Source organism: Rana temporaria, chromosome 8, assembly GCF_905171775.1.
Source record: "Rana temporaria chromosome 8, aRanTem1.1, whole genome shotgun sequence".
NCBI classification, from domain to species: domain Eukaryota; kingdom Metazoa; phylum Chordata; class Amphibia; order Anura; family Ranidae; genus Rana; species Rana temporaria.
The window spans coordinates 110,643,553-110,667,199 of NC_053496.1; the positions used below are offsets into that span (position 1 = coordinate 110,643,553).

Sequence of the window (23,647 nt, forward strand, 5' to 3'; positions counted from 1 at the left end):
CTTTAAAGTAAAAAAACGTTTGCCTTTCAAACTACTCTTATGCCCCGTCACATGATCGGACATTCCAACATCAAAACCGTGAATTTTTTTTCCGACGGTTGTTCGCTTAAACTTGTTTTGCATAAACATGTCACACAAATGTTGTCGGAAATTGAGAAAGTAAAGAACGCAGTGACGTACAACACTACGGCGAGCCGAGAAAAATGATTCCGAGCATGCGTCAAATTGATTCCGAGCATGCATAGAATTTGTGTGTGTTGAATTGTGTACACACTGTCAGATTTTCCGACAACAACTTTTGTTGTCGCAAAATTTGAGAACCAGCTCTCAAATTTTTGTTGTCGGAAATTCCGACAGCAAATGTCTGATGGAGCATACACACGGTCGGATTTTCCGACAACAGGCTCACATCGAACATTTGTTGTCATAAATTCCGACATAAGTGTTTGGTAGTGTTTTAGTGTAGGGTCAGTGGCGGAATTATCATGGTCGCGGCAGTCGCAATTGCGACTGGGCCACCCAGTTCCGCTACTTTAGGGGGGCCCGCAGACCCCCCTTCATCTGTCCGCCAGTGTGAGGTGCCACGGAACCCCCCCGCCCGTCCATCTGCCAGTGTGAACGGCCCGCCACTTAGCTCCGCCGCGGGAGGAGGGGGGTTAGTCCGTTGATATTGTTGAGGATGAGGGGAGAGAAGGCAGAGCTGAGAGAGTGGACTTGGACCGCCCTGCCCGCTCCGCCCCTATCCAGAGAGAATGTGGGGAGGCGAGGGAGGTCACTGAAAAAAATTCAGCTGACCAGCTGACACCAATCACCTGAAGGGGGAGGAGCTGGCAATCCATGAGGAAAAGGCATCCCTAGGCTCACGTGTGACAGAGTTCTGAGGAGGAATCAATTGCCTGAACTAAGTAAGTGACAAATTGACAGTGCAATCGATTCCAACCTCCACCACCTCTGCCTCTTACTGATCATCCCATCCCCCACCACCGCTGCCACCCCCCATAACACCACCGCTGCCACCCCCCATAACACCACCGCTGCCACCCCCCATAACACCACCGCTGCCACCCCTCCTCAACACTATCACCTCTGACACCTCACCTCAATACCACTACCACTGCCACCCCCTCTCAACACTACCACTGCCACCCCCTCTCAACACTACCACTGCCACCCCCTCTTAACACTACCACTGCCACCCCCTCTCAACACCACCACTGCCATCCCCTTTCAACACTGTCACTACCACCCCCCATCAACACAGCCGCTGCCACACACCCCCCAACACCACCGCTGCCACCCCCTTCAACACCACCACCACTGATGCCACCCCCCCCCCTAACACCACCGCTGCCACCCCCTTCAACACCACCACCAACGCCTTTGTGATTTCTTGCACCGGGCCCTGAAGTTTCTAGTTACGCCTCTGTGTAGGGTTACCATGTTACAGTAACTTTAGAATTATCGCTTAGCATCCTTTCACATAAAAATGTATATTGCATTTGCCAGGTGCATTGTAGCTACAGAGATTATAAACGCTACTTTATTATGTAAGCTTGAAGAGAAACTACTTAGCCTTAGCACATTGCATCATTGTTATGTATATTCAAGGTCAAGTTAGCGGGGCCAACTCAAAAATTGCTAATAATGTGGCAATTCATTTATACAGAAAAATGAAGATCGGATTCTCAGTAAATCATTCCCAAAGATAGGAAAAGTATTTCGTGCAGAAACTGTAATTGACTCCCCGCCAGAACACATCTACACTCAGCTATTTGAAAAACTTGAACACATCGACCAGTGGAACCCAAACGTCAGTAAAGTGCAGGTAATAATGATCATGATAGCTGATCTGTCCATACCAACAAATTCTACACATTGTCCCAGTTCATTATTTTTCAATGAAAACAATAGCCCTGGGTGTACTTTTATTTTTAATGTGTATTCTGAGGTTATTATATTGAGATTGAGCTATAAACGTGTAACTCAGTTTTCTCATAGGTTGATGTAATACATCATTGCCATACGAGCCTCATTAATGTTTTTTACAGGTAAAATTATTTTTCATTTCAGGTTTCATTTTATCTACAGGTATCTATGGTTTTCTGTTCTTGACAATAAATTCAGACAGGAACAAGAAAAAAAAATGGCATTTTATATTCCCATAAACCTCCTCCCCCTGTGCTTGTAAATGGCTCACGTCCTCTCACATGCAGCTATGCAAAAGGGTCTGAGATTGAATTGTATGTATTCTATGATGTGACATGTGGCACCACCTGGCAGCTGTTTCAATGTTTTGATTTGGGCGAATATTTCCAAGCAGATCTGTCAAATCTGAAAATCACCCAGCATGAGGATCCAGTCTATCAAGATTTGTGAATTCTGTGATTCTCTGTAGACCAGCCATTTCAACCAGGGTGTCTTGAGGTTTCTTTAGGGGTGCCTTGGCAAAATACCTAAAAATTTCCCAAAAATTGTATATAGGCAGTGGGTGGATGAAGCCTGCCTTTTAGGCCTCGTACACACGAGGGGACATGTCCGATGAAAACGGTCCGCGGACCGTTTTCATCGGACATGTCCGCTCAGAGATTTCGGTCTGATGGTTGTACACACCATCAAACCGAAATCCGAACGGACAGGATACGCAGTGACGTGGCCGCGCCGTCGCCGCGACGATGACGCGGCGACGTGCGCGACCCTGGAAGGTCAATGCTTCCACGCATGCGTCGAATCACTTCGACGCATGTGTCGAATCACTTCGACGCATGCGAGGGCTTTCGGCCGAGTGGACATGTTCGGTAAGTCGTACAGACGACCGAACATGTCCGACGGACATGTTTCTTAGCATGCTTAGCATGTTTCGTCCACTGGAAACCTGTCCGATCCGCCAGAAAATTGTCCGGTCGGCCGTACACACGACCTAACATGTCTGCTGAAACTGGTCCGCGGATGTTTGACCCTTCCCTGCCTCTCTCCATCAGCTTTGGGGTCACATTAGCTGAGTAATGGAGAACAACTGAGGAAAAAGAGAAACACTGGAATAGTAGTCAGTACTAGTTTGCACCTCTAACTCTGGGTAACTCTGTGTGTGGATGTTGCTGCATTATGTTAAACTATTAAAATAGTTTTTACATTTTAGAATGAGGTGCCTCAAGACTGTCCATAGTTGTAAAGGATGCCTTGAGACTGTCCATCATTTTGAAGGGTGCCTCAAGATCATCCATAATTTTAAAGGGTGCCTCGAGATTTCCATAGTTTTGAAGGGTGCCTCAAGATTGTCCATAATTTAAAAGGGTGCCTCGAGATTGTCCATAATTTTTAAGGGTTCCTCAAGATTGTCCATCATTTTGAAGGGTGCCTCAAGATTGTCCATCATTTTAAAGGGTGCCTCGAGATTTCCATAGTTTTGAAGGGTGCCTCAAGATTGTCCATAATTTGAAAGGGTGCCTCGAGATTGTCCATAATTTTTAAGGGTTCCTCAAGATTGTCCATAATTTTGAAGGGTGCCTCAAGATTGTCCATAATTTTAAAGGGTGCCTCGAGATTTCCATAGTTTTGAAGCGTACCTCAAGATTGTCCATAATTTTAAAGGGTGCCTCGAGATTGTCCATAATTTTTAAGGGTTCCTTCGAGATTGTCCATAATTTTGAAGGGTGCCTCAAGATTGTCCATAATTTTGAAGGGTGCCTCAAGATTGTCCATAATTTTGAAGGGTGCCTCAAGATTGTCCATAATTTTGAAGGGTGCCTCAAGATTGTCCATAATTTTAAAGGGTGCCTCGAGATTTCCATAGTTTTGAAGCGTACCTCAAGATTGTCCATAATTTTAAAGGGTGCCTCGAGATTGTCCATAATTTTTAAGGGTTCCTTCGAGATTGTCCATAATTTTGAAGGGTGCCTCAAGATTGTCCATAATTTTGAAGGGTGCCTCAAGATTGTCCATAATTTTGAAGGGTGCCTCAAGATTGTCCGTAATTTTGAAGGGTGCCTCAAGATTGTCCATAATTTTGAAGGGTGCCTCAAGATTGTCCATAATTTTGAAGGGTGCCTCAAGATTGTCCATAATTTTGAAGGGTGCCTCAAGATTGTCCATAATTTGAAAGGGTGCCTCGAGATTGTCCATCATTTTTAAGGGTTCCTCAAGATTGTCCATAATTTTGAAGGGTGCCTCAAGATTGTCCATAATTTTAAAGGGTGCCTCGAGATTTCCATAGTTTTGAAGCGTACCTCAAGATTGTCCATAATTTTAAAGGGTGCCTCGAGATTGTCCATAATTTTTAAGGGTTCCTTCGAGATTGTCCATAATTTTGAAGGGTGCCTCAAGATTGTCCATAATTTTGAAGGGTGCCTCAAGATTGTCCATAATTTTGAAGGGTGCCTCAAGATTGTCCATAATTTTGAAGGGTGCCTCAAGATTGTCCATAATTTTAAAGGGTGCCTCGAGATTTCCATAGTTTTGAAGCGTACCTCAAGATTGTCCATAATTTTAAAGGGTGCCTCGAGATTGTCCATAATTTTTAAGGGTTCCTTCGAGATTGTCCATAATTTTGAAGGGTGCCTCAAGATTGTCCATAATTTTGAAGGGTGCCTCAAGATTGTCCATAATTTTGAAGGGTGCCTCAAGATTGTCCATAATTTTGAAGGGTGCCTCAAGATTGTCCATAATTTTGAAGGGTGCCTCAAGATTGTCCATAATTTTGAAGGGTGCCTCAAGATTGTCCATAATTTTGAAGGGTGCCTCAAGATTGTCCATAATTTTGAAGGGTGCCTCAAATGAAAAAGCTGCAAAACACTGCTGTAGACTTAGCAAATTTTCATGCATAGATTTATGTAAAAATGTTTACAAAGTGTTTGCTAATTGACTTGTATTCAAAACAATTGGCTTATAAATGGACAGCATTGAAAGAAGATGAATAGAGAAGGTAGCAAAGGTTAGCATTATTACTCTGACCTCCGTAATGAAAATCATCATACTCAACCTCCACAAGCTAACATGAAAAATGAACGCAGGCGAATTGTCTTTTTTTCTTTCGGCAGATCCTTCAAAGAATTGGAAAGCACACATTACTCACAAGAGAAGTGACCGCACAGAACCCGGCACCCATGGTCAGCCAAAGAGACTTTGTCAATGTGCAGCATTGCTGCAGGTCAGGCTCCTCTTTATACCTCATTGGAACTGAAGCTCATTCAAGCTTGATGCCACCACAAAAAGAAGTGATTAGGTATGTAGGGTGCAGAGACCAGATGTTGTAAAGAGGTCTGAAGTTTGAAGCTCAACTCTAGCTTTGGATAGAATAGGGAATGCTTAAAGCTTCTGCAAGGTTTTATTGTTAAACCCAGTGGGGGGATTTCTCATCACTTTCTATTGAGACAGAAACTGTTTGGAAATCACTCTGGTGGGAGCAGCATAAAAGTTCCCCAGTACACTCACAGCTAGTGAGCACAAAAAGCTGAATCAAAATGTTTTAATATATTAGGTTACAAATAGGGATTTTCAACGTATACATTTGCAAATACATGGCTGTGTCAAGGCACTTCTGCCTAACCCAAGTGGGGCACATATTGCAATGAAACTTTTTTCAGTAAAATAAAAAAGAATTAGAACCTGTTATTATTACTGCCTGCGTGTTCCTACCTCAGTGACAACTGCTTCCCTCATTTCTTGTCTTGCGTAAGATACAATTAGTAAACTCAATGCACACAAGGGTTAAGGCAGAGCTGGAAAATAATGGTGGCCACACAAAATATTGACACTTTGGACCCAATTTGGATATTTTCACTTAGGGGTGTACTCACTTTTGTTTCCAGCGGTTTAGACATTATTGGCTGTGTGTTGAGTTATTTTCAGGGGACAGCAAATTTACACTGTTATGCAAGATGTACACTCACTACTTTACATTGTAGCAAAGTGTAATTTCTTCAGTGTTCTCACATGAAAAGATATAAAATAAAATATTTACAAAAATGTGAGGGGTGTACTCACTTTTGTGAGATACTGTAGTTACAATGGTCCAGCTTGGACCAAAGTAGGTATGTACAGTATATGCCATACTTGGCAGATGATCCTGGAAGCTGGAAATTCCTGAATTAGACACCGCTATTCCATTGATCTTTACTAGAGATGTGCACAATGGAAAGATTTGTTTTGTGTTGGATTTGTTCCTTAAGTTAATCATTTCATTTCTATTTTCTCTTCCTGTAAAGTTGCTCCAGTTAATACAGTGATCCGACTTTGGAGGCGACTTCCATTGAAATCAATGGGTACACAAGTTGCCTACAAGTTGCCTTGAAGTAGTACAGAAACCTTTTCTGAAGTTGGAGCGACTTCAGTAGTGTACATTTAAGACAGCTCTCATTCACTTCATTATACAGTATATATTTATTATGTTAGAATGATTTGTTTTCTGAATGTGTTTCATAAATTCGAATTCATTTCGTACATACATTTTTTTCAAATTGACTCGAAATTAGAATTTCAGAAGATGGCTATATTCGTAAAATGTTATTCTATTTTAATCTATTCCATTTATTCTATTCTTTTATTTTCAATTCTATTTTATTCTATTCTATGCTATGCTATTCTATCCCTTTATATTCTATGCTATTTTGTTTTACTCTCTTATATTCTTTTCTATTCTGTTTTATTCTATTCTATTCTTTTTTATAAAGCAGCCTTTGTAGGAATCATCATCTTATTTATTTCACTTTTATACCTTACTGTATTTATTGCAATATGTTTCCATTTAAAATGTAAGTTAATTTTCGAATTCAAATACATTTTCGAATTTGGATAATTAGTTATGTTATAATTTGTTTTGAATTCGCTACTATTGTGGGTCGGAAACTTCGGATCCATCGGAACCTCTAAATATTGCAAATTTCAATTCGTAACAAAACAAATCACACATGTCCAATCTCCACTTGCTCCTGGGTCATGTATTGAGTGGCTGGCCTGATGCATTGTGAATGCAGGAGGCTGGTTGCTTGGCACAGGCGCCATTCTAATAATGCTTTATATTTTCTGAATGAATGCAAAGCGTGAGGTGAGGTAGTGATGTAAAGCTTCTTGTTCAATCAGAGGTTGCTTTACATTCATTTAGAAAATGCAAAAAATTCTCTGAATGGCACCTATGCCAAGCAGCCAACCTCCTGTTTTGAGAATGAGGCAGGGCAGCTACTCAGTATGAGACCCAGACACTAGTGGAGATCACTGAAGTAGTGGTGTCAACTTCAGTGATTTCCAAATCCCAAAGGGCCAGATCAGCCAGATACTGTATACACATAGTCACATTGGTCTAAGCTGGACCAATGTAACTATGTATAAAATAACCATACCTGTAATTCATCTTTAAACCTTAACATACCAGACAGGTAGGTAAAAGATTATAAACCTTCATTTTTAAAACATTGCGGTAGAATAAATACTGGGTGTTATTTATGATGTACTTCCCTTAAGTGCCGGTTCACACTACAATACATGAAAGTCATCACGACTTTGCGAGGCAACTTGAGGCAACTTGGAGGCAACTTCAAGTCTCCTCCAGGACAGGCGACTTTGCCAGTGGCCAATCAAACAGTAATCAGCTCTGTGGGAGGGAGGGGTTTGCCTGAGAAAACGATTTTCTCTTCCTGTAAAGTTGCTTCAGTTAAGACAGTGATCCGACTTTAGAAGTTGCCTACAAGTTGCCTTGAAGTAGTACAGAAACCTTTTCTGAAGTTGGAGCGACTTCAGTAGTGTACATTAAGACGGCTCCCATTCACTTCAATTGAATTTCTCATGTCGCGTGACTTGGGGCGACACAAGTCGGATCCCAAGTCGCGGTAGTGTGAACCGGCACTTATTTGCTGTCTATATTTCCTATACGTAAGTAATACCTTTATGCTTCTCTACAGGGCAAAAGCCAAACTCACCTGTATTATTTTAAGGCCCGTTGAAGGTGACAGGAGAAAAACACATTTCACTTGGCTTCTAAGTTTAGATCTTAAGGTAAGACTGTAAATGTATTCTATTATTTAACAAGGCAGTGATGCTAAGGTTGGCCATAAGCAACAAATGTGCAGGAAAACAGAACTTGTATGTAATATATATATATTATCATTATGACCTATAATTGTATACAGCGAACCATCTGCTTTTATATTAGAAATTATTCTTGGAAAGGTTGGCTTGCTAAATACAGACAGACCCACAAACACAGAGACAGAGGACTGGGACAGGAAGAATAGGCAGTCAAAAATAACTATAAGCTTGCTAGTAAAAGATGACCAGTTTATCCACATAAGAACAGAAACAAAGGCCAAAGGTATGTGGACTTCATTACAAAAACTGCATGAGCGTTCAAGGCTCAACAGTATTCTGTCCCCACATGAAGGCGAATGAAGGTATCCAAGCAGTGGGGGAGACCGGACCGGCAGATGCTCAGGTTAGATGGATTCAGACTTAGACATGAGGATGAAATCAACGTGGGTTTATTCAATCCAGATAAAGCAATAAACGGTGATAGAATACTGTTCTGCAGTAGCGGTATCAATGCTGTCTTGTTGGTATCTATCCTGAGGCTAACTGCTGCTCAAAAACTGATGCCTTCTCAAGTCCGAAAAATGTGCAGTGTCTAGTCACACATCCATGAGGCACTGCCGATAGCGGGAAAAACATCACTTCAGAAGGTAAAGGCCAGGGCTTCCTGAACTGTATTACATCACAAGGCAAGCACAGTATCCTTCTAAAGAAAGTGCTGTATGTTCCAGAACTAAAAGGTAGCCTTCTATCAGTGAAAAGTCCTGCAAACAACGGTCTCGCAGTTAAGTTCCACGTTGATGAATACACAATTCACTAAAATAAGCCATGCCTTGCAAAAAGAAAACTTGATCACCTATACATTTTCTTCACTAATAATAAAATTAGCACTTTTTGTGTGCTTTTTTACATATGTATACCATCCTGTATATTTTGTCTGCCTAAAAAGTCCTATGGGGCAATCTCCTGTGTACTAGTTGCACATTTCTTCCTTATTCATATGGATGTTGGCAGTACCCTATACCAGGGCTCGACAATATCCGGTCGCAATTGAGACAAGAAATAGTGACCTGGCGCCCGGGGAAGCTTAGGCCTGCAGAAGGCCGCAAAACCGCGGCCTCAATTACCAGCCAGCGCAGGCCCGCCGCGATCGCGCTGCAGGGGAGGTGGGGGTGCACGGAGACACAGGATACTGTGTCTCCGTGTGCCCCCACCTCCCCCGCTGTGCGATCATGAAGGGCCTTCTGCAGGCCTAAGCTTCCTTCTGTGATCTGGTGCCATCTTGTGGTGGCCGTTGGCATTACAAGTAAAACAGCAATCCAGCAATTCTAATGTGTTTTTCACTGTGTTTTCACTGCCATCTCATTCCCTCTAATTAGAGCCCCCAAACATTATATATATTTTTTGTTCCAACACCCTAGAGAATAAAATGGCGGTCATTGCAATACTTTCTGTCACACTGTATTTGCTCAGCGGTCTTACAAGCACACTTTTTTGGGGAAAAAATACACTTTTTAATTAAAAAATAAGACCACAGTAAAGTCAGCCCAATTTTTTTATATTGTGAAAGATAATTTTACGCTGAGTAAATTGATACCCAACATGTCACGTTTCAAAATTGCGTCCGCTCGTGGAATGGCAAAAAAAGTTTACCCTTTAAAATCTCCATAAGCGACGTTTAAAAAATTCTATAGGTTGCGTGTTTTGAGTTACAGAGGAGGTCTAATTATTGCTCTCGCTCTACCAATCGTGGCGATACCTCACATGTGTGGTTTGAATACCGTTTACACATGCGGGCGCTACTCACGAATGCATTCACTTCTGCACGAGAGCTTGGCGGGACGGGCACGTTTTCTGGCTCCTAACTTTTTTAGCTGGCTCCTAGATTCCAAGCAAATTTGTCAAACCCTGCCCTATACATTTCCCAATTTTCACACCTTCATTTATCTATCAGTGCTCATCAGTGCCACCTATCAGTGCCCATCAGTGTGGCATAATAGTGCCTCCTCATCAGTGCCAAATAATCAGTGCCCATAAGTGCTGCCTCATCAGTGCACATCAGTAAAGTAGAAAAATTACTTATTTACAACATTTTATGACAAACTAAAACTTTTTTTTCATGCAAATGAATATTTCAATAGAAAAAGAAAACAAATGGTATTCTGGAGGCAGCAGTATCTTATTCTGAATGCCTGGCAGCCACCATATTACCACCCTCTAAAACGCGATCCATCGCAGATTGCTTTCCAGGGAGATGGTAGAGAGTGCTGCTCGTGTGAATGAGGTTTTATTCCACTTAAGATTTTAGGTGTGCTGTTATAACTACATACATGTGAAAAAAATAGCTAATGGTACATTTCTACATAAGTAAAAAATGAATTAAAATATATGAATGCTCATGTCACTTGTGAACAAAGGTCTAATATTTTTTCCCATCTCCAACAGGGCTGGATACCTCAAACAATAACAGAACGGGTCTTGTCCCAGTCCCAGGCCGATTTTATCTCACACCTGAGGAGGCACCTGTCGTCAGTAGAGAAGATCTAAGCTGTACCTTATTTTATTATATGTATGATGGTTATATGAAGTTTAGCTATTAGAGGTATAATGCATATCACAATGTAGCTAGCTTCAGAATGAGTTTTATTGTTGGGAAATGATTGCAGATTAGCAATAAAAGGAAAAACTAATATTCATATAAATGTATCTTTCATCCTTACTGGCTTATTTATTAAATAACGGACATAAAAACAGTGCCATAACCTAGAGCAGCAGTCCCCAACCTTTTTGGCACCAGGGACTGGTTTCACGGAAGTACATTTTCCCGGGGGGAGGGGGGGATGGGAGATAAGTGAACCTAAAATGTAATTAGCTGTTTCACACCAAGGGGTGCTTTACTAGAATGTGACTAATAAGTGGCAAAATAAGGTGTTTTTTTAGCAGTCTCTAAACACACAAAAAACAAAATTTTACATACTGTGGCCCAAGCTGACTAAAATGTGAAGTGTACTTCATTGCAGACTCATAGATAGATTCAGTAAGAGTTAAGCCCCATACACACTATCAGTTTTCCTGTCAGTTTTCTCTTCAGGTTTACCAAAACCATGTAGTGCAAGGGCCTGCCTGATTGCATACAAATTGAAACTCTTGAGGTTTTACCTCATATTAGATGGTTTTGGTAAACCTGAAGAGAAAACTGTCAGGAAAACTGATAGTGTGTATGGGGCTTTAGGCCGGCTTATCAGTACGCCGGGATACGCCGATTCGGGGGATACGCCAAGGGGGGATACGCCGATTCACGAACGTACGCCAGGCCGACGCAGTACTTTTACGCCGTTTACGTAAGAGATAGGCCGCGTAAAGTTAGAGCTAGGCTCTAGTGGAATAGTAATGTTAAGTATGGCCGCCGTTCCCGCCTCGAAATTTGAAATTTTTACGTCGTTTGCGTAAGTCGTCCGCGAATCGGGATTTACGTCGTTTACGTCCACGTCTAAATCAATAGGCCCGTACGGCGTACTTAGCCGCAATGCACACTGGGAAATGTAGTCGCCCAGCGCATGCGCAGTGACAAAAAACGTCAAAAATGTGAGGTCAAGCCTCATTACCATGAAACACGCCCCCCCCCCCCCAACCCATTTGAATTAGGCGCCCTTACGCCCGCTCGTAAATTAGCAGGTAAGTAGATTGAGAATCATTACTAGCCTAGCTCATTTACGGCGGCGTAGCCTAAACAGGCTACGCTACGCCGCCCTAAAGTTAATCCAGTGTACCTGATTCAGGCTATTTCAGGCTGCCCATGTCTTGCCTCTAAAAGCAGAGGTCCCGCGAAAAAAAATATATATGAAAAGCTAGCAGCTACAAATACTGCAGCTGCTGACTTTTAATAAGGCCCCATTCACACTAATGCTTTTTTTGATGCATTTTGCAGTAATGCAACAACATTTTTTAACATGGTTTCCTATGGAACATGTTGACATCAATGCTTTTTTGTGCCTCTGCGTTTTTGGAAAGGGTCAGGGACTTTTTTTCCAGCAAAAAGCAGCGTTTTGGATGCAATAGTATTCAATGGACCTGCATCCAAAACGCATTTTGCCGCGATTTGCGGTTTTTTTCAAACTGTTTATAGCTGGTTGTTAAAGGAAATGTAAAAAAATAAAAATTACTGGCTAAAAAACAAAAAAAAAAAAAAACGCAAAACGCAAATCGCGGTAAAATCACGGTAAAAACGCACGTCAAAAAACGCAGCAAGCACCGCAAAAAGCATTGCAAAAATGCTCAAAAACAACATGCAATGGTGTGAATCGAGCCTAAAGGGACACTTACCTGTCCAGTGCGCCCGCGATGTCGGCAGCAGAAGACAAGCAATCGCTCATCTCTCTGCTGCCCTCACCGCCATCCTCGGTGAGGGAATCAGGAAGTGAAGCCCTGCAGCTTCACTGCCTGGTTCCCTATTGTGCATGCGCGAGTAGCGCGGTGCTTTTTCCAGTGGTCCCTGCTGTCTCCAGGGACCAGTGTGCTTCCCAGAAGGCAGCGGGGGGACGGGAAGTAGAGTGACTCCTATGGGAGTCTCTCCCTGGAAGTGGGTGCAAATACCTGTATTATACAGGTATCTGCACCCCCCTGAAAGGTGCCAAATGTGACACCGGAGGGGGGGAGGGTTCCGAAAAGCGGAAGTTCTATTTTTGGGTGGAACTCCGCTTTAAGCAAGGAAGAGTCCTCTTATCAGAGACAATGTTTTGGCTTCAATACCCCGATTGGGTACCCCAGGTGTTCCTAGAGGAGCTACATCTTGCAGCAGGGCTTCCTGCTAGTTCTCTCTCTAAAGATATTGCCGGGACCCGACATTACAATACAGCCGCAAGCAGTTTTAAATTACTTTTATTCCTTTAAAAATTTCATATTGTGCAGGCACTGTTCTGAACACTGGAAAAAACGTGCCACTTTACAGGCATACTATAGACACTCCCCAGGTACGATATTTAAAGGAATATTTCACTTTTTTTTTTTCACTTTAAACATTATTAAAATCACTGCTCCTGAAAAAACTTTTTTTTTGCATTGATACATGTCCCCTGGGGCCGAATTCGGGTCGCTAAACACTTTTTATGACAATAACTTGCATATATATTAGCCTTTAAAATTCGCACTTTTGATTTTTCATTTTCGAGTCCCATAGACTTTAACGGTGTTCGAATGTTCGCGCAAACTTTCGGTCTGTTCGCATGTTCTGCCGCAAACCGAACCGGGGGGTGTTCGGCTCATCCCTACTGATTGTACAATCTCTTTTATATTTATCAAAACAATGTAATATAAGGTGCTATAATAATCAATTCACTTTAATACAAATAGACAAACTCTTGACTACATAGATGAGGGGAGATTTTAAGAAGATTGTACCATGAGTTTGGAGAATTTTGTATAAAATTGGCTATACATGTTACAACCTGATTGCACAACCTTATGAGTTTTGACAGAATTGTACTTAAATCAAAGGTTGTGTGGATTCACAGAAGATCCAGTAAATTAGTGCATTTTGGACAGTGTTGTATATTTTGGATAATTTTATTTTTGGTTGTAAGCAGAATTTGATTTACCAACAACTATGTAATGAGAGGTTTTACCTGGTGAGATGTAAATAGTTTAATGTCCATAGTCTGACCACTGGTACACTTTAACATTGTAATATCAACATCTTTAATAATGATTGATATATTAACTCAACATGCACATAAAAATGTTGTATTCAGTATATTTAAGGGTATTTTATTAGTAAGTATGCATTCAAATTATATTTATAGAATATAATCAATTCTCATGCACGGTAAGATGTGAATTATTATTCTATTTCTTTTTGTGGTCAAAAGAAAACAAATTTAATTGAACAGATCAGGCTCCCCTTGGCCTCATGTGTCCTGCAACTGAGAATAGAATTACAAAAAAAGCTAAATTATAATGTTAACATGACCAAACATACACACAAAGGGGTAAAATTTGATGTCACTTTACAGAATTAATTTAGTATGCCCCCCTCCCCATTTATTTTTTGGTATGTATAATTTCTACTTGTGGGTGGGGTCATCTTCACCCTAAGCAGGGACCCTTTGCGCACACGCTCGCAATTGTCTGGGAACTAGACAGGGGACACGGTCATGCGAGAATCAGCATTAAGGTGGCACCTCAAACTTAGATGTGGGCTGTTCTCTATGCACAGATACAATTATTACATGCAGCACTTTACTGTAAAGCACTCTTCCAGTGACACTGTAAAATGTCCTTCCCAAATGCAACATTTTGAGGGGACACTGCGGAACCTGTGTCCCATTCCACTAGCTCAGCCTCAACTTGCCACCACATTCCTATTGAAAATGCCGAACAGTGTCAACTCCCTGTGGATCTATTTCCCTCTCCCTCTCAGCACCTCCAGCCAGGCCCATAGATTCCCCCGTGCTTTGATAATGGTCCCAGCTGCATATGGGGCACCAAATGCCAAGGAGTGGATCAGACCACCAACCAATCCTCGCCACAGGGGACACTGTCACCCATGCCTACCACCACCCTTCCACTGACTGGCTGCTACAGCACTCCCACCAGACCTGGTTACTCCTAGCAATGGCATGTAAGACATCTTCCCAACAAATCCACCGTATGATTAACCCCTTCATAATGTCTCTCTTACTTCCCCTTTTCATCCCCCTTGATGCTACATACCCTGTACTTTTGGATACACCATGTACCTGAATGCACCCATTTTAAGAACTTCAGACCTGGCACTTTGTAACTTGGAGAACAAATACTGAAGGTTCTTGCAAATACAGGGTTACCAGTTTACAGTCTTTCTTAGTTCATTGCAGATTTAGTTCCACTTCATTCTAACTGACTAGGCTGATTCAGGCTATTTCAGGCTGCCCATGTCTTGCCTCTTAAAGCAGAGGTCCCGCGAAAAAAATATATATGAAAGGCAAGCAGCTACAAATATTGCAGCTGCTGACTTTTAATAAAGGGACACTTACCTGTTCAGTGCGCCCGCGTTGTCGGCAGCAGAAAACGAGCAATCGCTCATCTCTCTGCTGCCCTCACCGCCATCCTCGGTGAGGGAATCAGGAAGTGAAGCCCTGCAGCTTCACTGCCTGGTTCCCTATTGTGCATGCGCGAGTAGCGCAGTGCTTTTTCCAGTGGTCCCTGCTGTCTCCAGGGACCAGTGTGTTTCCCAGAGGGCAGCGGGGGGACGGGAAGTGGAGTGACTCCTGTGGGAGTCTCTCCCCGGAAGTGGGTGAAAATACCTGTATTATACAGGTATCTGCACCCCCTCCCCCTTGAAAGGTGCCAAATGTGACACCGGAGAGGGGGAGGGTTCCAAAAAGCGGAAGTTCTATTTTTGGGTGGAACTCCGCTTTAAGCAAGGAAGAGTCCTCTTATCAGACACAATGTTTTGGCTTCAATACCCCGACTGGGTACCCCAAAAGGGTGGCCACGTGTTCCTAGAGGAGCTACATCTTGCAGCAGGGCTTCCTACTAGTTCTCTCTCTAAAGATTACCTCCCCTTGTATTATTGGGCCACAGAGGCAGGACCATAAACACGTGGGAGTTAGTAACCTTAACCCCTTCCTTCCTGGCAGCCTATACACCTAAACTCACTAAAACAGACATTAATGTACAGAGAACAGTGAAATAGGCATTATCACACTAACAGCAGGGTTGCTGGTAACATGTTACACATACCTTTAGTATAACAGGTCCAATAGTATTGGGACACCTGCCTCTACACGCACATGAACTTTAATGACATATCAGTCTTAGTCTGTAGGGTTCAATATGACTCGGCCCACCCTTTGCAGCTATAACAGCTTCAACTCTTTTGGCAGGGCTGTCCACAAGGTTTAGGAGTGTGTCTATGGGAATGTTTGACCATTCTTCCAGAAGCACATTTGGTGGGCACTGATGGAAGAGAAGGCCTGGCTCGAGGTCTCCGCTCTAATTCATCCGAAAGGTGTTCTATCAGGTTGAGATCAGGACTCATGTTCTATCAGGTTGAGATCAGGACTCTGTGCAGGCAAGTCAAGTTCCTCCACCCCAAACTCACTAATCCATGTCTTTATGGACCTTGCTTTGTGCACTGGTGCGCAGTCATGTTGGAACAGGAAATTACCATCCCCAAACTGTTCCTACAAAGTTGGGAGCTGCTGATACTGGAAGACCCTACTTGCTGTCAGTCACACACGGAATAATGAATTGTTTATCTGGGCCTGGGTATGTATTGGACTGGTACTGTAGCATTTGAAAGACTACTTCATTGCAGGTTTCACCAGCCAGAAAATGCAGGTGTTAGGGATATACCGTAGTAGGTGGAGCTTGGTAGATGCAGTAATGCCACATAAAGGGAACCCAATGGACGTTTCATTGTTCTTCCATCTCTATTCACAATCCACAGTACCTGTAGGTTTGTACTTTAGCACATACATCGCACTCTTCTGTAAAATTTGGTAAAATATGGGGAATGACTGGTACCTGAAAAAGATGCCACCCTGCCAGAATCACATATTTGTGAAAAGTGTATAGGTAAACGGGATTTGAATGGCACCAAAAACATAACACAAAATGTTAAAACGTCTATTTCACCTTTTCTTTTACAGTACATGCAGTAAAATCATTTAAAATAAATGTCTGATTAAACAGACAAGACCTCAACTTTTATCATATTTACAGACTCATAATGCGCAAAAAGTCCATACGGAAACCTTCGCAGATACTGTAAATGGCAAAGCAAATTGCACTCAATGTGATGATTGTAAGATAGGTAAAGAAAGGTAACGAAGGTTGCCTCATTTCCTCTTCTACAATCATTACCTTGAGTGCAATTTGCTTTGTCATTTAAAGCATCTGCAATGGTTTCCGTATGGACTTTTCGCGCATTATGAGTCTGTAGAAATTATGAGTTTTGAGTTACTGTCTGTTTAATCAGCCATTAATTTGAAATAATTTTAATGTACATATAATTAAAGGTGAAATACATTTTTTATACATTTTGTGGTATGATTTTAGGGCCTTTCAAATCAAATTTCCACATACACTTTTCAAATATCAGTCTTCTATGACTAAGCAAATCCACAGCAAGATCATCATTTTGACAAATACAGCTCACTTCCTGGCACCCATCCCATAGTATGCAGTTCCCTTCCTAGAATCCAAGCCATAGCAAGATCTTCATTCTCATAAGTACAGCTCACTTCCTGGCACCCATCCCATAGTATGCAGTTCTCCTCCTAGAATCCAAGCCATAGCAAGATCTTCATTCTAACAAATACAGCTCACTTCCTGGCACCCATCCCATAGTATGCAGTTCTCCTCCTAGAATCCAAGCCATAGTAAGATCTTCATTCTAATAAGTACAGCTCACTTCCTGGCACCCATCCCATAGTATGCAGATCCCTTCCTAGAATCCAAGCCATAGCAAGATCTTAATTCTAATAAATACAGCTCACTTCCTGGCACCCCTCCCATAGTATGCAGTTCTCTTCCTAGAATCCAAGCCATAGCAAGATCTTCATTCTAATAAGTACAGCTCACTTCCTGGCACCCATCCCATAGTATGCAGTTCTCCTCCTAGAATCCAAGCCATAGCAAGATCTTCATTCTAACAAATACAGCTCACTTCCGGGCACCCATCCCATAGTATGCAGATCCCTTCCTAGAATCCAAGCCATGGCAAGATCTTAATTCTAATAAATACAGCTCACTTCCTGGCACCCATCCCATAGTATGCAGATCCCTTCCTAGAATCCAAGCCATAGCAAGATCTTAATTCTAATAAATACAGCTCACTTCCTGGCACCCCTCCCATAGTATGCAGTTCTCTTCCTAGAATCCAAGCCATAGCAAGATCTTAATTCTAATAAATACAGCTCACTTCCTGGCACCCCTCCCATAGTATGCAGTTCTCCTCATAGAATCCAAGCCATAGTAAGATCTTCATTCTAATAAATACAGCTCACTTCCTGGCACCCATCCCATAGTATGCAGTTCTCCTCCTAGAATCCAAGCCATAGCAAGATCTTCATTCTAATAAATACAGCTCACTTCCTGGCACCCATCCCATAGTATGCAGTTCTCCTCCTAGAATCCAAGCCATAGTAAGATCTTCATTCTAATAAATACAGCTCACTTCCTGTCACCCATCCCATAGTATGCAGTTCCCTTCCTAGAATCCAAGCCATAGCAAGATCTTCATTCTAATAAATATGGCTCACTTCCTGGCACCCATCCCATAGTATGCAGTTCTCCTCCTAGAATCCAAGCCATAGTAAGATCTTCATTCCAATAAATACAGCTCACTTCCTGGCACCCAACCCATATCCACTATATTCTTTTAGGGAGATCTGTAAGGCCTCGTACACACGGTCGAACGGTCAGATGTGTACACACCATCAGACCAAAATCCCCGCGGACAGCGAGCGCGGTCGCGACGATGACCCGGTGACGTGCGCGACCCTGGAAGGTCAATGCTTCCACGCATGTGTCGAATCACTTTGACGCATGCGAGGGCTTTCGGCCGAGCGGACATGTCCGATGAGTTGTACTAACCATCGGACATGGGTCCAGCGGACATGTTTCTTAGCATGCTAAGAAACATTTGTCCGCTGGAAACCTGTCTGCTAGGCCGGGAATCCGGTCTGGTCGGCCGTAGAAACGACCGAACATGTCCGCGGAAACTGGTCCGCGGACCAGTTTCAGCAGACATGTTCGGTCGTGTGTACGAGGCCTTACTGGACATTTAATTTTAGTGAAAGGGTGACTTTAGTACTGCCTTCATTCTTCATGGCATGTTGGAAACATTCTTCAGAGATTTTGGACCATATTGACATGAGCATCACGCAGTTGCTGCATATCCATGATACGAATCTCCCATTCAACCACATCTCAAAAGTCCTCTATTGGATGAGATCTTTTGACTGTGAGGCCATTGGAGTACAGTGAACTGGAGGTCATTGGAGTACAGTGACAATCTAAGCTTTGCGACATAGTGCATTATCTTTCTGGAAGGAGCCATCAGAAGATGGGTACACTGTAGTCATAGAGGGATGGACATGGTCAGTAACAACACTCAGGTAGGCTGTGGTGTTTAAACAATGCTCAATTGGTACTAAGGGGCCCAAAGTGTGCCACAAACATATCTCCCACACAATTACACCATCACCAGAAGGCTGAATCATTGATACAAGGCAGGGTGGATCCATGCTCTCATGTTGTTTACACCACATTCAGACCCCACCATCTGAGTGTCGCAGCTGAAATTGAGACTCATCAGACCTGGCAATGTTTTTCCAGTCTTTTATTGACCAATTTTGGTTAGCCTGTGCGAATTGCAGCCTCAATTTCCTGTTCTTAGCTGACAGGAGGGGTACCCAGTGTGTTCTTCTGCTGCTGTAGCTCATCTGCTTCAAGGTTAGATGTGTTATGTGTTCAGATATGGTATTTTGCATACCTTGGTTGTAACAAGTAGTTATTTAAGTTACTTTTGCGTTTCTATCATCTCAAACCACTTTTTCCATTTTCCTCTGACAACAACAAAGCGTTTCCGTCCTCACAACTTCCGCTCACTGGATATTTTCTCTTTTCAGACCATTCTCTGTAAACTCGAGAGATGGTTGTACGTGAAAATCTTAGTAGATCAGCAGTTTTTGAAATACTCAGATCAGCCCTATCTGGCACCAACAACCAAGTCATTTAAAGGAGTTGAAAAGGAAAATGTTTTTTCACCTTTTTCTTTTCAGACTCCCGTGGGGAATAGGCGTTCCTATGAAGAGGCGTAGATGAATGACGTGCAGCTAAGGCCCGTCACGAGTTCCGAAAATAGCCGGACTGGGACACGGCTCTATACGGCGCTATACGGCGCCTGCGCACAGACTAGGAGCTGACTGCGCAGGCGCCGTATATAGCCGAGTCCCAGTCCGGCTATTTTCGGAACGCGTGATGTGCCTTAGCTGCACGTCAATCATCTACGCCTCTTCATAGGAACGCCTATTCCCGGCGGGAGTCTGAAAAGAAAAAGAAGTATAAAACGGTATGTAGAGCGAAAAAAAAAAAAAACGGCATACTGTACATGTCTGCAGTATGCTGGTTGGAATGGTATATAATTGTTTTAGGGTGAACCTCCGCTTTAATTCAATCTATGCAGTGTATAGCGCCCCCCCCCCCCCCAGGCCCCTGTTTTACTTACCTGGCCCGTCGAAATTCCCTTGCACGGTCCCGAGATCCTCTTCGCCGCTCAGCCTGGCCGCTGATTGGCTATAGCGGATGGATTAAGAGCAGCGCAGCCATTGGCTGGCGCTGCTGTCAATCACATCCAGTGACGCGGCACGCCGAGGGCGGGGCCGAGTGATACAGTGAGCGGCTATGGGCGCTCGCTGTATCACGGGAGTGCGCCCCCAAATAATTAATCACCACTGTGCGAGCGCTCTCGCATGACTGTGGTCAGTACTTGCGGGGAGGACCAGAGACATCCGCCGAGGGACCCCAGGAGATGTGGATCGGGGCCACTCTGTGCAAAACGAACTGCACAGTGGAGGTAAGTATAACATGTTTGTTATTTTAAATGAAAAAATGTTTTTCCTTTACTATCACTTTAAATCCCCTTTTTCCCCCATTCTGATGCTCAGTTTGAACTTCGTCTTCACCACGTCTATATAACTAAATGTGTTAAGTTGCTGCCATTTGATTGGCTGATTAGCAAGTTGTGTTACTAAGCAATTGAACATGTGTACCTAATAAAGTGACCGATGAGTGTATATTCCTCATACTTTTTTAAAAATCAGTTTCTGCATTCACTTAGCTCCATTTTTCCATGCATGGTAAATTAAAGGAATATATCAGTTTTCTGTAAATATGAAATGTTGTAAAAGAATAGATAGAGTGATCTTGTAGTCTAATATTAATGGAGGGTAACACATCTTTATGCATGAAATACTGCAAAAATGATGATCAGATGCGTTTCTAAGAACGGCATATTTAAACTTTTTTTTTTTAACAAATGTATTTTCTTCAATTTATCTTGTTTCACAGCTTATTTTATAGCACAGGCTTATCTCATTCACCAAAGCAATCACACGCCTCATTGATGGAACATCAAAGTGCATCTTTTCTACAATCCATTAACTCAATGTCACACATATAACCTCACTTATTTAAAGTATTAAAGCCAAGATAACTCCTTTTTTTTTTTTTAAGAATGTTCTATACCACCCTGTACTGATGTTGGCACACATAATTTCTTATGGAAACCTGTAGTGAGAGGAAAACAGGGGGCTGCCATTGCTGACCTCCTGAAAATTCGAGTTACTTGGCTGTTTCTTGTGTAGCGCCTGGTTACTTCAAAGTACCTGTGCTATTTAAATTTAGAGGAAGATCAGAGTGTTAATTGAACTCTGATCCAGTTAATGTGTTCAAACTTAGGTCTCTGTCTCAGCTTGGCTGTGCTGTGGGCTCATTCTGTTGTTCCTGGGGTGCTCTTCTCACCCCAGGACAGCAGGTGGCAGCAGTGGAGTCAAGGCTTGGGTGCTCTTTCCCAGCAGCCAATCAGGAGGGTTGAGCCTCGCTGTGCATGCTGGGGGAGGGTATTTATGGGGCAGACGCCATTGGTTCTGGGTCTTCTTCTTCGAGTGCGACACCCACCTTTAGGGTGAGTGCACCACGGCGCCCCATCGTTATGGCCAACCGGGCCAGGGTGTGCGTGCCACGTGGTGTTCCTGGTTCCGGGACCATGTTGGTCTGGAACATTTGAGCTGTGGCAGGGAGCCCAGTGGTCGACTGGGTTCCCAATCCTGAAGATCCCAAGCGGTATAGCTGTTCGTGGGGAGTCCATCTGAAGAGAGCCAATGAGAGGCTGGCGATCCAATAGGGTCTCGACAAACCACCACCATACACGAATGAAAATTTACTGTTTTTTTTTTTATGAAACCATTTTTTTTTCCCAAAAAAAAGGCGTTTGAAAAATCATTGCGCTAATACCGTGCAAGATAAAAAGTTGCAATGACCGCCATTTTATTCCCTAGGGTTTCTGCTAAAAGAACATATATAATTTTTGGGGGTTCTGAGTAATTTTCTAGCAAAATAATGATGATTTGTACATGTAGGAGAGAAGTGCCAGAATAGGCCCGGTATGGAGGTGGGTATAAAAGCCCTGTATTGAAGGGGTTAAAAAACAAAATTAAAGTTCGAAGCTCTCCCGCTCCCCGTGCTCACGCGAAAAGACAAACTCATATGTAGGTTGCGCTATTTGTTTGCGGTATTGCCACAAATGTTTTAGTGAGAGCAATAATTCAAGGACCAGACCTGTGTACCTCTAAACTGGTATCCTGTAAAGGCTTATAAAGCATCACCTGTGGAGATTTTTAGGTACTGTAGTTTGGTGCCGTTCCACGAGTGTGCACAATTATAAAGTGTGACATGTTAGGTATCTATTTACTTAGCGTAACATCATCTTTCATATTGTACCAAAGAATTGGGTATTATAGTGTGCTTTTTTGCATTAAAATTCACTAAAGTGTATATTTTTCCAAAAAAAATGTGTTTCAAAAACTGCTGTGCAAATACCTTGTGACATAAAACATTGCAGCACCCACCAAATTTCCTAGGGCATCTGCTTAAAAATATGTATATTTGCAGGTTCTAAATGATTTTCTTGCAAAAAAAAGAAAAATTTTCATATACAATATGTGACAAGTGTCAGAATTGGCTCAGTGTTGAAGTGGTTAAAGGCAGCCTACCATTTTAATAGGTAGAAGAGGAAGAGTCCCCAAAATCAGCACATGACTGGCCAGAAGGCCCTAAGGGAAAAGATATGTATAAATGATTTCAAAGCTACTAAGTTCTTCTTTAAAGGAAAACACCAATCTTGCTAGGATATTTACTGTATTTTCACTCCATAAGACACACTTTCCCCCCCCAAAAATGGGGATAAATGTCCCTGCGTCTAATGGAGAGAATACTGACCAGGCACCCCCACCGCCGAGCAGTATGGCCGCATAGATCCAGAGCACCGCTCTGCACCAGGCAATCGGCTGCAACATCACAGCCCAGGACCTCTCCAGCAGCGATCCATCTATCCTCCTGGTGTGCTCATACCATGCTGACAATACAGACATGCGGAGACACCGCCAAGACCCGCCGCCAGTGAAAAAATGATCGGCTTTCTACCCGACAATGCAGTGCAGGCTTTACCAAAATGGAGGCGGGAGTCACAATGCACCGCCAGCTGCTAAACCTCTAGAGCCTTCCTACTCGGCTTGAGCAGCAAGTGCAGGCTCAGAAGAACCTGTCATTACAGATGAGCAAATTTCAACCATGCCCTGAAGTTTAACCCCTTATCTCCCTCCACACATACCCAGTGAAAACTAGACCCAGCATAGATTCTGGGGAGCCAGATGTATCTTCTCCTCTTATGGATGTGGCAGACCTCTCTCCTTCACAGGACCCTCCTGCCACTCTCCCTTTGGACAATTTCCAACTACAGGCCAGTCCATCTAAGATGTGTCACTATGAAAGACTTGCTCATGTCGCTGAGGTCCTCTATAAAAGCATATGGCGGTGGAATGCACCCCATCCCGTCAGCGCGAGCCAGGTGGCTATCGTCTCTTGAGTC

At 42.9% G+C, this 23,647-nt stretch overlaps 1 protein-coding gene across 1 annotated transcript in view; it reads left to right on the top strand.

Annotated features, from left to right (window-relative positions):
- The window catches only part of LOC120908964 (steroidogenic acute regulatory protein, mitochondrial-like), a 30,482-nt gene extending 19,767 nt beyond the window's left edge, over positions 1–10,715 (top strand). Inside the window, exons 4-7 of the mRNA XM_040320505.1 lie at positions 1,667–1,825; positions 5,034–5,218; positions 7,890–7,983; positions 10,459–10,715. Of these exons, the coding sequence (XP_040176439.1) occupies positions 1,667–1,825; positions 5,034–5,218; positions 7,890–7,983; positions 10,459–10,560 (540 nt within the window). The 3' untranslated portion in view covers positions 10,561–10,715. The remainder of the gene's footprint in view (positions 1–1,666; positions 1,826–5,033; positions 5,219–7,889; positions 7,984–10,458) is intronic.
- Positions 10,716–23,647: the final 12,932 nt, after the last annotated feature.